The sequence below is a fragment of the Phyllostomus discolor genome, chromosome 14, assembly GCF_004126475.2.
Source record: "Phyllostomus discolor isolate MPI-MPIP mPhyDis1 chromosome 14, mPhyDis1.pri.v3, whole genome shotgun sequence".
In the NCBI taxonomy this organism is placed as follows: Eukaryota; Metazoa; Chordata; class Mammalia; order Chiroptera; family Phyllostomidae; genus Phyllostomus; species Phyllostomus discolor.
In genome coordinates, this window is record NC_040916.2 from 9,853,181 (window position 1) to 9,869,252 (window position 16,072).

The 16,072-nt window shown below is 48.1% G+C and overlaps 1 protein-coding gene across 2 annotated transcripts in view; it reads right to left on the minus strand.

The window, feature by feature from the left end:
• Positions 1 to 16,072, minus strand: part of KCNH1 (potassium voltage-gated channel subfamily H member 1) — a 322,441-nt gene that overhangs the window by 89,947 nt on the left and 216,422 nt on the right. For both annotated transcript variants that reach the window (XM_028530771.2, XM_028530770.2), the window contains exons 8-9: positions 14,569 to 14,768; positions 8,341 to 8,593 (exon numbers count right to left, since the gene is read on the minus strand). In XM_028530771.2, the coding sequence (XP_028386572.1) occupies positions 8,341 to 8,593; positions 14,569 to 14,768 (453 nt within the window). The remainder of the gene's footprint in view (positions 1 to 8,340; positions 8,594 to 14,568; positions 14,769 to 16,072) is intronic.

Consider the following 16,072-nt stretch of genomic DNA (forward strand, 5'->3'; position numbering starts at 1 on the left):
AAATGTTGTTTTTCTCAAACTGCATCCTAAACACTGAAAGGATCTATAAAACTTGGAATGATGTCGACTTTCTCAAGATCTGTTTTAAAAATAAACTTACCGATTTTGAAAGTAGCATATGCCATTTTAAAGCAGATTAGGAAATAGACAAATATAGAAAAAGAAAAAGAAAATCTCCTTCAGGCTTACAAGCCAGAGCCCTCCACGGTGACACGCTGACGGAGATGCGGGTGGGCTTTTATCCCCCAGCGTCTCTCCCCTTACAGCTGAGATTATATCGCACTTAAAAATTGTATTTTACTCACTTTACTTATCTTGAGTTTCCAATAACATGTCAAGTTCTTTGTGTGCATGCTGAAGGGCCACACTCTCATTTCTTTTAAAATGCTCTGAAATACTTGGTTCTTTCAAAATACGTTCATAGGCTGTCTCTGCGCCTGGTCTTCCGCATCCCTCTGCCCCCCTCCTTTCCTCTGAACCCCAAACCTCTGTCTGAGGCCCTGGCTTCTTTCCCCAGTTCCAGACCCATCTTGCCGAGTAGCTGCTGAGGACTCCGCCTGAATCCCCCGCTGGTCTTTAAGCCAAAACCACATCGCTTTTCCCTCCCTGTCTCCATCTTCTCCTCCTGGAGGCCTTAAGTTACCGATGTCTCCAGCTCCCTTCTTCCTCGAACGTCAGAATCACCCGTCTCGCCTCCCTCTGGCTACTCCGCATATCCCGTCATGCACTCCCCTTCCAGAACATCCCATCCTCCTGTCCCTCCCACCTAAGGTTGCCAGATTTAGCAAATAAACATACAGGACACCCAGTTAAAGCTGAATTTCAGATACATGGATAATTTTTTTTAGCATATATATGTCCCATTTACTGTTTGGAAATATTTAAGCTAAAAATGACTTGTTCTTCGTATGCAACCCAAATTTAACTGTATTTTATTTGGCAGCCCTACGTCTCTCCTAGTATCTCCTGCCTGTGCCTTAACAACTTCCATCTCTTCTCTCAGCCATAGTCACCTCATGACCTGCTGGTCCCTGTGTCTGATTCATTCATCTGACAGATCACAGCTCTGACGGCGTCGCAAGTGACTCATCACCCTCAGTGGTTCCCCAGAGCCTTTTTCTTCATGCTGACACTTAGAAATGCCCACAGACGAGCCTTGAGCTGCCTCCCCAGCCCCAGGCCCCACTGCTGCCCCTCAGGGCTCTCAGCTCCAGCGCCAAGTGCCGGTCTCGTGGCCATGTGATACACCCTTCCCCCGGCCTCAGCCCCCACCGTGCTTTCCATCTATGAGGCCCTGCCTCATATCCACATCCTGACTCCATCTTCACAGAGCCCACCCCAGGCCGGACCCTCTTCTCTGGTATATAGATCACTAGTTGTCTCTCCTACCATTTTGGCAGATTGGAAATAGTTGATCATTGGCAATTTCATACGGTTTAGGTGGATATAATAAAGGGCCCCTACCGTGGCTTCCCTGCCTTACTCCTTTCTACGGGATCATCATCTCACCTCTTTCCACAAAAAACCATCAGGTAGTGACTATCTACGGCAATGTCCTTAAGGTACTGTCCTCCAGCCACATTCAGTGGAATCACTCGAGGGAGGGAGGGCTTGCTGACGCTGCAGATCCCAAGGCTCACCCTAGAGCTGCAGAATCAGAATCCACAGGGAGGCACCTGGGAGTCTGCACTGTGAACAAGTTTTCCGTCTGAGCATGACACTCACTGACAGTGAGAATCACCGGCCCACTTGGGAAGTCTTCTCAGCCTACGCTACTCACACTGGGCCCTGAACATACCTACGCATAATCCTCCCTCGAATGGCGCTAGAGGCTCGCGCTGCTCTTCCCACGTTAAAACCCAGCCTGTCAAACACCCTGCTGGTCCTGCCAAGCCCAGGCAAATTGTTCCCTCCTCCACCAACATCTCCCCGTTCACTCCAGGAAGTCTACAGAAAGGGGAGCCTGTCACTTATTGCCACCAATCACACGTGTGTCTCCCCAGTTGGGAAAGAACATTCATTCAAGACAAGGATTTTTCTCTACATCCCTCCTCAAAGAGGCTAACACCATGTTATGCCGTGATAGTTGGTAAATAAACAGATGCTACATTAATATCCAGGCAAGGTCAATGGATTATTTAAAGCAAAGATGAGCATGCTTTCCATATTAGCGGAAAAAAGAGACTCCATCTGTGAGGAAGTATTTACACGTTTACGTGTTCATTTCAGAAGAGTGTAAATCTTAGCTGAGCAGCGACAGGACTGCAAGCAGAAAGCTGACTGGGACGACCCGATGAGCCCGGGCCTGCCCTTCAGCCTTCCTCACGGCTGCTCCCCTTCCCTGGGCTCCGGCCCACCCGCATGTCCAGAAGACTTTCGTCTTTGACAGCCATGGCCAGATCTGTTCCCAAAAGACAGATCTCAACAGAATAAACCTATCACCTTTCAATCCTCCTCATCCTCTTCTTCCTCCTGCAGCTCTATTTAGTCACTGCCAAAAACTATTCCCTCCCTTCGCCTCCCACATTCTGGAAGTTCTCCCTCCCCTGATATTTCTGGACTCTGGCTCTTTTTCTTTTCCTTTTTTAAATATATTTTTAAAGATTTTATTCATTCATTTTTAGAGAGGGAAGGGAGGAAGAAAGAGAGAGAGAGAAAAACATCAATATGCGGTTGCTGGGGGCCGTGGCCTGCAACCCAGGCATGTGCCCCAACTGGGCATCGAACCTGCGATGCTTTGGTTTGAAGCCCGCGCTCAATCCACTGAGCTACGCCAGCCAAGGCTTTGGCTCTTTTTCCACATCTTCCTCCCACCACCTTACTGAGGTCCTCATCATTTCTCACCTGAGCTTCCTAGCTAGCCTCCACACCTCCATTAGTGGAACCAGATCTTCATGTTACTCTCATTTTTTGAAACTTTCTCTGGGCCCCTCATCCCACAAGATGAAGTCCAGACCCTTAATCTGGACCATGGGGCTTTTCACAGCGTGACTTTCAATTCAGTTCAACTCAATTCAGTTCAGCAAGCAGCTTCTAGTGCCTTCCATGTGCTGGGCTAAGCCAGAGATATGAAATCAAAGGATCTCAGCTCACAGGAGAGGCAGATGAGCAAATGCGATTGATGCATTGTGATGGGCTCAGCAGAACAACAGGAGGCCTTGGGGACTTAACCTGCTAGTGGTAACTCCTGCAGGAGCTAATGCACAGCCAGAGCAACAGCAAGTCTCCAGCTCCAGGTCCGGGGCTCTTTACATTAGTCAGGGCAGCCTGGCCAAAAAGACCTCTGTCTTACCCAATAGAATGAAACACAAAAAAACAAAAGACCCAAGATGATCCATGATTAAACTACAACTTAAGTATTACAATGCAGAACCCATAAGTAACTCCAGAAACACTAAGTCACAGTGAAACAAGATCATTTAAGTACTGCTTTATACGATGGAAGCTCGCGGAGATGGACCACACTGAAGCACAGCCCCGATGGACTCACCCACTTTGGCCACGTAACGCGCACTGGGAGAAACTGAGAGTCCCTTGCAAATGCTAATGGCACTGCTTAGTTGGGGACCAAAATGGGTACCTGTATCTTTTTATTCTCGTATCTATGAAAAACTAGAAGAAAACTATTTTTAAAAATATAATAAAAATGCATATGATAAAATCTTAAATGTATTTTGCAGAGCTGAGACACTAAGTTTGAGAAGACATTAAATGATTTCTAAGAGGATTCCAAAAGGAGATTGGGAAGGTGTCATTTCAAAATTAAGGCAGAGAACATTGGCCGAAAAGAAACTCCTGAGAGATCATGTAGCATATTCTGTCCTCGGGACACAGCAGGGCCTGCACTGCTAGAACGATACGGTCAACGTTTGTGGGACCATGCTTTTAAACTGTGGGCTGAAGCAGGTCAAGAAAGCAATTCCGTGGGACATGAGAGACAATTTCTTTTTCAATGAAAGCCAATAGAACCCAATAGAAAATGCCAGTTGCATTTTATGTAGCAAAAGTAAGTATTGAGTTTTATGTATAATTGTGTGCGCACATGTTGATTAGCTCCTGATGTAATAAACATTTCATAGGGTGAGTTGCAGTCAAGAAAGTTTGAAAAACGCTCCTTCAGAACTCTTGCATTGCAAAGGGCTCTTTTAAAACATATACTACATACACTCAGTTATGAACGGTGACCTTTTCCCTCCTTCTTGCAGTCTGTGCTAAAATTAAACAGAGAATGGGGTGGAGCATTAGAACTGAAAGCAGGAAACAAATCAGCAGAAAGTAAACGAGTGAACTGATAACAAGGGGCTAGAGACCAAACAGATGAGATAAATGAGGTTTTTCTCTAAAGACTCCTGTTCTGTGATAACTAAAGATAACCTAGCCATTCCCCTTCATCACTGAGCACCGGATACACAGCAGCTGCTTGATAATTACTGGTCCAGTGACCCTCTAGAAGCACCTGCATTCTATGATGACACTTACGGAGCAGTGTGATTGTTGCTTTTTTAGTGATGTCGGCCTCCTCCACTGAAGCTCCTCGAAGGCTGAGCTACTGTTGGGTCCACAGCTGCATCCCCACCCCTCTGACAGCGCCTGGCAAGTGTTCAGTAAGTGTTGGCTGGGTTGAACTGAAGGGCATCAAAGGGCAATAAATATCTAGTTCTCATATGCATCCGGTGCTTGAACCCCCATTGCAAGAACAAACTGATTTCAATTCATTGAGCAAAAGGTATTCTAATCAGAGAAAAACAGCCCTAGTTGTAAGTTTCCAGAAAACACAAAGCTTGGAATCTCTTAATGTGTCCTGGTTCAGAGGTCAGGTTGACTCAAAGAACTTGTATCATCCTTTTATAGAATAAGAACCTTTTAAAATGTCCCAGCCACTAGGGACCCATGGAAGATGCTTTTTTCTAGTCCGGACAGCTTGAGGGCATTGCTAACTGGAGCAGGCAGCATGCCCAGGAAGGCCCAAGGCAGAGGGCTGCATTTGGAGGAGCAGTCAGTTGACCAGGTAAATCAACAATATATCAAGCCCATAAGAAGCCCAGGCTGAGGGCAAATGGGACGTGGCTTGCACATAGTCATTTGCCTTCCTCACTCCTCTGTGGCTGTCATACTTCCACGGCTGGGTGTCCATGCTCAACTCCTGACAGTGCCGCTGTTTAGGGTGCATCAACAAGGATGCCCTGAGCATGAGTAAGGAAGGTGAACAGCGTTCTTTGGAAAGGCATATGGTGAATTATCGGGGGTGGGGGGAGGGGAGAGGGATGGGTGAGACGCCCTACACCACACGATCAATTCAAATTCAATTCAAAGGAGAGCCTGCTAGTCACTAATTACTCTTCTTCTCAGCCAGGCAAACACCCGACTGCTATTACTAATGGAAAGTCGTCTTTATCAAGGGCACTGATGAAAGGCAGGCATGAACGTCACTTCCCTGCAGCTACAATCAAGTAATGGGTGTCCCTTTCATACACAGTCAAGCCTCACATCACTGTGGATGCAGAGGGCAAGGAACAGGATAACCCTGTCTGTAGAATACAGTGGATACCAGGAATCCGGAACACATTTTAGCAAACAATTTCAGCCTCTCTCCCCCACCCAGTTTCTATCCCAGTCTCCAGCAAATGCTGGAGTAATGGAAATCATCCTTGATTATTACTCTGAGCAGAATGTAATGAAAAGGGCAAGGTCGCTTGGGGCCGAGGGAGCAAGAGGAGGCTAAATATTATAGTGTCAAAAGTTAAACAGAAACAAAGTTTGGAATTTTTAAAAAAATACTGCATCAAGATACTTAGTTTGAATTTCAATTCTAACTTTAGTGTAACTTACAGTATTTTGGACTATAAGACACAATCCCCCCCAATTTGGGAGAAAAGGGGATGCATCTTATAGTCCGAATGTAGCTTACCTGGTTCACTGTGGTGGGGGCAGGGTGGGGGGCGGTGGTGGAATGGGGTCACAAGTTATTAAAGATTTTACCACATTTTTTGCTTCAAATTTTTTTTCCTGTTTTCCTCCCCTAAAACCTAGGTGCATCTGATGGTCCAGTTCATCATATAGTCCTAAAATTCAGTAATCACTCTGGCTCAGATTTCTAAAATATGGGGAATCAAAAAAAAACAAAAACCCTGGAATTATCTTCTGGAGGGTGGACCTCTTGTAGTACATGCTTCCTCTGCTAGGTGAGTATTTTAGGAAGCATCTGTATCAGTGTACCAGCTAAGGCTGCTGTGAGAAGCTGTGCTTGGCTTCACCGAAATTTTTTGGAAGACATTTTCAACGCATTGGCCCATTGCATGATGGGTGATTTACAAGCGCACCTGTTCACGCTGTGCTGAGTGCTCAGCAGTTTTTAACCAAAAATGCCATGACCCCCTACCCCACCCTCTCTATTTGCCCAGTCTCTACTGCAAGGATTTTTTGTTTATTTGTTTCCCTGGATAAAAAAGACCTCAAAGGTTTTGCCGATGTGGAAGAGGTGAAACAAAAAATGGCAGAAGCACTAGAAGGCATCAAATCAACGAGTTCAAAGCCTGTTTTGAGCAGTGGAAAAAGCATCTCGATAGTTGCATTACATTTAAGAGAGAGTACTTTGATGGTGGCTGAAGCTTAAACATATAAGAATAAATACAGCCCTGGCTGGTGTAGCTCAGTGGATTGAGCGCGGGCTGCGAACCAAAGCATCGCAGGTTTGATTCCCAGTCAGGGCACATGCCTGGGTTGCAGGCCATGACCTCCAGCAACTGCACATTGATATTTCTCTCCCTCTCTCTCTCTCTCTCTCTCTCTCTCTCTCTCTCTCTCTCTCTCTCTCTCTCTTTCTCCCTCTCTCTTTCTCCCTCCCTTTCCTCTCTAAAAATAAATAAATAAAATTTTAAAAAAGCCTTCATTTGGTCAACTGCGCACATTTTAAAAAAAAGAATAAATACACAATTTTTTATAAATAAATTTTGGGTTCCTCCTCATGTGTGTCTACAATGTCTAGCAGTACCTGGCAGCTTGATGGGCCAGCAAACCACATAAATTATCATCAGGTATATCTGCAGTATTACAAAATAAGACAGAGCAGAGGTTTTGGAGTCTGAGGGACTCCAGGATGCTGGCTCCATGGACCTCGCCAGCTGTGAGGTCTTGGGAGAGTCTCCTAACCTGTCTGAGTTTTCACTGTCTCATACACAAAACGGGGATACTACAATCACTTCACAGGGCCACGCTAAGGGTTCACTGAGAGTCTGGATGTAAAATGCCTGGCGCAGAATAGATGACCATGAATGATGGATCTCATTATGATGTCCTGCCCACTCAGAGTGAAATGCCCCCAGTCGGGAGCTGCCCCGAAGCTACTTCAGGCACTTGGATGAATCTCTCAAAGGCCACTGACGCACAACATGAAAAACACCAACGTGTGCCCCATGCCCCTCCCCACCTCCCCGGTTCTTTATCACAGTGTCTGGTGGACCAGCTTCCCCGTTCCCCAAGTGAGAAACCCCACAACCCTCCTGGACTCTCTCCTCTTCCTCCACAGTAAACCCTTCATCAGGTTCTGTTGATCCCACTTTTCGTATGACAGCTCCATTTGCTTCTCTTCATCAGCTCACCATCAACTTGCCCCTAGATGACAGGTCTCCGACCTCACCTGCCACCCCAGCCTTCTCCCTTCAATCCACCCTGCATGTTGCAACTACTGTCACCTGGCTAAAGTACAAATCTGATGGTGCCCCTCCACTGCTTTAAACCTTCATTCTGGCTCCCCCAAAGTAAAACCCAAGTCCTTTAATGTGGAGCCCAGAGCCTGCATGACCAGCCTCGGCCCCGTAGCCTCCCCGGCCCCATCTCTCACGCGCCCCTTCGGTGTGAGTGTTCCAGCTGCACCGATGCATGTGCATCGCTGCACATAAACCACGCTCTCTCGCCGCAGGGGCTTCACACACGCTGCTCCCTCTGCCTAGAACTCTCCTTTGTCCTGTCTCTTCTCCATGCTAACTCATTCTCAGTATTTGTTTTTCAGTTTAGGTGTCATTTCTTCCAGGAATCCCTCCTGACACTTGAATACAGAGTTAGATGCCTCTTCCATTGTATGCAAATGTCTACTTATTTGTTTCTCTCCCCAGTTGACTGAGTGGCTCTTGAGGACAAAACCCACTTCTGTCATTGAAATACCCCAAGTGCCACTAAACAGGCACTCCACTATTTGTCTGTTGGATACAGGCACAGATGCTAACCATTGTTCTTCCCCAGGTGCAATCTCTGGTTGAAGGCACTGGTGGCCTTGGGCTGTGCAGTACCTAAGCCAAGATCTCGGGCACCAGAAGGTTTCCCTCCAGCAGAGGCAACACCTACCTAGGATGGCCACCACCTCATCGTCCTGAATCACCTCCAGGGAGCCGGAGACCACAAAGCAGAGGTTGTCCACACTCTCTCCCGCATGGTAGATGAGGTCCCCTGGGGCACAGTGCACCGTCTGGAACTCCATGGCCAGCGCCCGCAGGCAGCCGTCGCTGGCCAGCCGGAAAGCCGGGTGCTCCTTGAACACCTTGCGGTTCAGGTGCACGCAGATGTCAGCTCTCATGTCCTTGGGGCAGATCTGCAGGACCTGGCCGAGCACGGGAAGGAAGAGTGTTAGGGCGCTCCTCGCTGAGGCCTCCAGCTCACCGCTGCTCCACACATGGGGGCAGAAGCATGTCACCCCCAACCCCCGAGGCCAGACAGCACTCTGGGCCCTGGTAGACAAGGACAGCCGGTCCTTGGCTTCATGGTGCTTACTGTCTGTGGGAGGCAGTGACCACAAAAACCCGTGTTAATTGCTCAGGAGCAGGTCCCGAGTACAGGGGGGACTGGAAGAATGTGGGACTCTTTAAGTGGCTGGGGGAGGCCTCTCTGAGGAGGTGACATTTGACACCTTCATGACATGTCAGAGGGAGACCAGTGAAGAGTGAACATTCCAGAAGAATAACAAAGGCTGTGAGGAGATGGCAGCAATGGCCAATGTGAATGAGGGGAAAGGGGTGGATGAGGTTTTGGGGAGAACGCCAAGTAGGAGAGCGTGTGGAGACATTCAAGGATGCAAAGCTTTTGATTTATTCTGAGTGTGATGAGGACACACTGGAGGATTTCCAGCAGGGAGGTGACAGGACCTGAACTATATTTGAGGGGATCATTGCAGCTACAGAATGGAGTCAGAGGGTCCTGACTTTTGGAGAGTGAGAATGGAGCTAAGGGGTCAAGTGGCGGCAGGAGAGCCAGATTGAGGTGCTGGGCCCCTCCTCCACCCCCTCTGTATGGAAACAGCTTGCAGGAGGAAGCAAGCTTGCAAGGAAAACTGCAGAGACAAATAAGGGCCAGTTCTATCAAGCTGGGCCAGGCACCCTGACCCCAAAAAGGTGACCTACAGTCAATTATACTTTCATTATAATATCATTAGCATTGCAGATAGACCTGTAGCCATCATGCACCAACACAAGGCAGTTTCAGAAAAGACCAAGTAAGGACAGAAACTCCCCCTCCCATTGGGAAGGTGGTGCCTCACCCCCTCTGCTTCCACTCAGCCCAGACCCACACATTTAGGAGTTCCTCCCCACTAACCCAAATATAAGCCCAGCCCCCAAGACCCCCCGGGGTGACGCAATCCCTATTTGAGTGTGTATTCTCGCTTTAATAAAACCTCTGTGCTTCAATGAATCTTTCTGTCTAGTTCTCAACTCCTCTCTCACATGGAGACAAGAACCTGGATACTGTCACGGGGCTGAGGCCTCCCTTGGCCTCCCTGTGAGCCTCTGACGTCAAGTGTAGGTAGGTCACTCCCGCAGGTGTGGCCTAAGAGCCTAGGAGACTTGGACCGGAGTGCTGGCAGTGGAGCCAGTGAGAAGTGATCATATTCAGACCACATTTTGGAGGTGGAGCTGACAATCTAGAGAGGGACAGAATACAGGTGTGACTGAAAGAGAGATAGAAATAACATTTACTAAGCACTTACTGTGTGCCATGTACTGCTAAGTACTTTAGAGTGGTTCATTCATTTCATACTTATTTTACAGCATCTTATTTTATGCCAGGAACCATTCTCAGTTCTGAGGATGTAGCAGTGAACAAAATTGACAAAACCCCTGCCTTCATGTAACTTAACATCTGGTGGGAGGAGACAAATAATATGCAAAATCATTCAGCAGTAAGTGCTAAAAAGAATAGTAAAGAAAGAAAAGGAAAGTCAGGGAGGGTTGTGATTTTACACTGTCAAGCATTAGCTGATCTAATCCTCACATAAACCCTAGGATGCAAGGGCTCCTATGGTACCATTTTGCAGATGAGAAAACCGAGACACAAGGAAGATACGAGCTTGCCTAAAGTGGCAGAGCCAGGAAAAGGCAGAGCTGGGACTTTCAACCAGGTAGCTGGACTCCAGAGCCTAGTTTAGATACTAACCACTTCTTATATCATGTGGCTGTCCCACCAAAACTGGGCTCGTGATTTAATTTTCAGCATTTAGGAAATCAAAGCAAATGGGAACTGTAGGAGGCCATGCAGGTCTCATGCTTTAAAGACAAAAAACTTTCTCAGAATATTTCCCTGGACAAAATTTTGTCACAAAACCATGGCATAGCCCCTTACATACTAAGTAACACAACAAGGCCCCAAGTGGACTTTTTCAGAGAAATTAGGAGTGTTCCTAAATTAACCCTTCTCCCATCCATCCTAGCCTGGGAACAAAGCTGAGGGCACAGAATCGGCCGTGTCCAGTGAGGACATTTCCTTGGTGTGCTGGTCTCCTCCCCATCCCTGCTTCTCTGCCTTAGCCCAGGCCATTGGCCTCTGTGCTTGGAGCTCACCATGGACTTTGGAAATCCTGCAGTTTCCTTCAAAACCCAGCTCAATCTCAGCGTGCCCTTGACAGCTTCGCTCACATCCCACCCCGCTCAGGTGCCCCTGCGCTCCACGTGGAGGCGTGGCAGGGGAAAGAGGGCAAACCATTGAAATCCCCCTCCTGCCTCTTTAAGTGACTTAACTGTGCTACCCTTTGGCGTCTCCTGTAAAATGCACGCTGCTCACATTGGCTGATGAGGATTAAATAAAATTGCATCTCCCAGCACACTTCCTTGGGACGGTGCCTGGCCCCAGCAGGATACTCGGTAAATGCCAGTGCCCCCCTCTGCAGTCTTGCTCTGGGGCTGCAGGATGCTGAGGCAGCCAGCATGCTCTCCAGCAGAGGGGACGGAAGGCTGGCAGAGACGGAGGAAGATTCAGGCGAGCCATGCTTGGGCGGAGTGTTTGCTAATACTTTCCTCTTTAAAGCTCATTAAAAACAAGACTTCTGTAGAAATGTGGATTTAATTTGGATCCTCTTCTCTCCAAACAAGGGAGTGTGCAATGCTCACATGTCATGTCAACACTGTGCCCAGTGGTGCGAAACCAAGATGTATTCTTTCAAGTTCACCTTTAAATAGTTGGTTTCCCCCTGGCTGGACTTGGCTGGCAGAGGCTGCTAGTGAACGAGACCCTGGCATGGTGACAGTATTTTGTTCATGGGCTCTGTTCCCGGAGCCACTGGGAAGCACGTGTGAGGAGGAGGGGGACCATGGAGTGGAAATCACGGACTGTCATGGCCATCATGCCTCTCCAGCTTCCTTCTGTGGGCTGGGGGACCCCGAATTCCTGTCTCCGAGGGAGGGTGTCAGCTCAAGGCCCTGAAATGGGCCATGTTTCCTTCTACTTGGTGCTGAGAACAGACTATCCCCACTTATCCTTGAGGCCTTGAAGGCCACAGGGAGATGTCATCATAGAAGCTCCAGGAGCCACCTCAGATTGGGCAGGACAGCAGCAAGGCTGAGGGAGCAGGCTTTAGGGGCGGGCAGATCTGGATCCAATTCCTGGCTCTAACACTTAGTAGTCATGGGAACTTGAAGCAATGCTTAGCTTTTCCCCAAGTCTTCGCTTTGGAACTGGAGCACAGAACTGTTCGGAGGGTCCCCTGAGCTGGCACACCCAGTGCTCAGTGCACGTGGCTCTCATTTCTGATGTTCTCCACCCAGGAGAGCAGTGGCTGGGCCCGACGGAGGCTCTGAGGTCCAGAGGCCTTAGTATAAAAGTCATCTAGTTTCCAAGCGTCACAGACGCAGAAGGACAAGTGACATGCTCAAGGTCACCAGCCAATAAATGGTAAACAGAATGAGCCCAGCACTGTCACCCCAACACCACACAGCCCACCCCCCGCTCCCCTGGTCACCACTGACCATTCTGACTCAGAGGGAGGAGAAGGGACCATGGAGAGGCATGGGTCCACGGGACTGGTCCTCTGCATAGCAGCTGCCAGCCAGGAAGAGCAGCCACTCCAGGCCAGGCTCTGTGGTGAGAGGCCACAGTGCCCCGTCTTCCCTCGGATCAGAACCTGGGGCAGATCCCAAAGCCCTCCAGGGTCATGAGGCCGCAGGAGGGGAAGAAAGGGTCAATGCTGACAGTGCTGTCTCCCTCGGGCAGCCACCCAGCTCAGCCCTGCGGTGAGGGTGGGGAAGGGCCTTCTTTCCAAAGGCATCCCGGCCCCTGGGAACAGGAGCCCCGGGGCTGAGAGATCAAAGTTCCTTTCTGCTCCACCGGCTCCCGGGCACCCACGAGCCCAGGGCCTTGCTGAGAGAGCAGAGCAGAAACAGCAGGCACAGCCAGGGACTGCCCTGCCCCACCGACGCCCCGCTTATCTGAGAGACAGGGGCAGCCCTGTCTGGACTCCCCCTACTTCCCTCCAGGACATGTTTTCAGTTTTCAACAAGTGACAGTAGGAAAAGAATAAGCTTTGAAGCCAGAAAAACTGGGTTCAAATCCTGGCTTTGCCATTTTTCTTTTTGTTTAAAGGTATGTTTTTCTATTTATTCAAGTTTTCTTTTTTAGAGAAGTTTTTATTTCTTTATTTGTATATTTATTTATTTGAGAGAGAGAGAAACATCCATTTGTTGTTCCACTTATGCATTCATTGGTTGATTCCTTTATGTGCCCTGACTGGGGATCGAACCCGCAAACTTGGCATATTTGGACGATGCTCTAACTGAGTTACTCGGCCAGGTTAGCTTTGTGATCTTAACTCTGTGACCCGGGGCAGTTAATAAAATTAACTGGGCCTCTGTGTCCTTATCCCTTTCAATAGTAATAGCAGCAGGGTCGTAGTAGAGCCTGGGTGAAGCAGGAATGCAGGACCAGGCGTGTGGAGAAGGCAGTAAATTTTTGTGCTTAATGCACATTCAAGTCACTGTAGCTGGTGCGGTGATGTCAGTGTGATGTCACTGTTGTTATAATGGAAGGCGCTTAACCAAACCAAAGTATCGTTCCTTTTAAATTTGGATCAGTTAAGTTTAGTCCAATTTTTCCTTTTGAACTGTCAATTCTCAACTGACTATTCTAATGGAGGAAGACTAGGAGCATGAAGAGCTGTCCAAAGCCAACTGAATTTGGCTTTGAATGTGTCGTAAGGCATTTTTGCAATAGTGTTATCTTTGTTTTCCTCATTCCAACAATGAGAGGAATCGGTATTCCCTAAGTACTTACCAGCTGACAATAAAAGGAGAAGTGTAGTTGAAAAGACTGAAAAGCAGAGGAAAACTGACCTAGGGTTACATGTTGGCTTATAGAAAACATAAAAAGGAGATAATTCTCAAGTGCATAATAGAAAGTCCGCTTATCTTCATTCTGTCCAATACCACGAATTTTTCTTCACTTCACTGAAATGCACCTAGAATAATAAACGCAACTCGTAGAAAACAACAGGGATTTGTGGCCACTTCCATCTTCCAGGTGGGAAAACTGATGCCTAGGGAGGTGGCCACCTGCGGCTCTGCGCAAGCCAGCTGCTGATGAAGGCACACGCCCTTGCTCAGCATTGCCCGCACCCCTCTGATGAATAGGACCACCTCTGAAAAGGCGGGCTTCTGGGCTCTCCATACCCTCCCCCCCAATTCTCATTCCATGGGTCTGGGGTGGAGGCTGGGAAACTTCTTTGAATGATCACCTCGTGAGATTCTTATCAGGGCCAAGACTAAAGTGAAGCCACAAAACTGCCTTGGGCACAGAACTGAAGGGGATGTTAAAAAGTCAATAATTGAGACAGATGACAGTTTATTTAATGTAATATTTTAAAAAATAAAAAATTCATGCAAAGAGTCCATGATGAACAAAATATCCAAAGTCTGAATAAACACGGGATCAGTAGCAATGCTAAGCCATCTTGTGCCATCCTTGCGTGAGTTGGAAGGAATATCAGTAATCCTGGTGACCTCACCCAGGGTGGCCCTGATTCTTATCACATATGTTTGGGAAATTCCACCCTGGACAGTTAGACTTCCAGTTCCTCTTTTCTCCAGGCGGCATACCCTGCCTTTCCAATTTTCTAAATAATGGCTCCTAATTGCTCCTTTGAGCAAGGCTGATCTGGAAGCCATGAAAATCTCTGGAAGTAGGACCTGGACACGCAAAACTACCCAGGTGAATTCTGAAGCACAGCCAGGTGTGAAAACAAGTGCCCTGGGAGAGCGCCCAGGTCTCTTCAGGAAAGCTGGCAGTAAGTGGTTCATCTGAGCTTGTTGCCCTCCTTACCTTCTCAGTGTCAATGCCTCTGGACATGGACCAGGTGGACACGATATAATCCATGACTCGCTCACTCAAGCCCTTTGGCACCTGGTAGAGCTTCAGGAAGTCTCGAACGCTGTTGAGCATCTCGTGGTACCTGTTGGTGTTGGCGTACATCTGTTGGAAGATGGTTGTCACATTCCCGAAGATGGTGGCATAAAGAAGTGCTAGAGACAGGAAGAGGAGAAGAAACCACATATGAGCGGTCCCTGAGCCAGGGCCCAAGAATGCCCACCTTGCCCAAAGCAGGCCAGTGGCCAGAGCTGCCCTCTCCAGGACAGACTGCCCTGACCTTCCCATGAGAATCTCACCCCAGGAGCCTCTGGGAGTGGGCCACAAACAAGAGTCTCCTAACACTAAACCAGCAGGACAAGTCCAGGGTGGACGAGAGCTGACGTGACTGGGCCCAGAGCTAGGACACAGAGAGCAAGAACCATGGCTGAGGCCACCAGTCAGACGTGTTCTTATGGGCTCCACATCAACCCAAATCCGAACCTACTGGCAAGTAATCTTTATCAAACCCCGGCATGTGCCCAGCACTATACTGCCTACAGGGGCCAGGAGGGTGAATGAGACACTCAGTCCTGGCCCTCACACAGCAAACAGCGTAGCAGAAGGACAGACCTGGAATGTGTCATCACAAATAAATAAATCATAGCCAGTCTGCCGAGGGCGATGAAGGAAGTTCTATCTTTGCTTTGCACTTATTGTTCAGGACGTTAATACAGCAATCCATTTCACTGTCATGTGAGTCCTGGGGGGAAAGCGTGGCTTTAATGTGGTGAGAATAAAACCAGATTCCCTCTGAGATGTAGCAAGGACATACTCTGTGCTTTTACATTAGTGTCATGAAGGACAGCCATAATGTCATCACAAAACCCCACCTTCCACCTCTACCTCCCATTGCACTGGAATGCTGAACTCTAGTGCCCACACATCCGGGAAACCTCCCCACAAGGGCGACCCTGACTCCCAGCCATGTCTACAGAGCTCATATAGCATGTGCTTCTTTCTTGACAAAGTATGAGTTGCTTGAAGACTGGGCTCATCTTTTCCTTGCCACTGTGTCCCCTCGAGCTAACACTATACCAGCACCCGATAAATATTTGTCAGGTTCATGAGTTTCACACACATTTGTGCTCTGGCTTTTTAAAAAAATAAGCCATATGTACAATAAACTGCACATGTTTAAAGGGTACAATTTGGCAACCTTTGACATATGCATACACCCACAAAACCATTACCATAATCAAAATAGTGAACATGTCCATCACCCCCAAAAGTTTTGTCGTGTCCCTTTGTAGTCTCTCCACCCTCTCCTGCTTCTCCCTACTCTCCACCTTCCCCCTGCTGAGCGACCATTGGTGTTTTCTGTCACCACAGGTTAGCTCGCATTTTCAATACTCATATAAATTGAATCATATATTATGTATTTTTTACACACATCTTTATTAAGATAGGATCCATATAC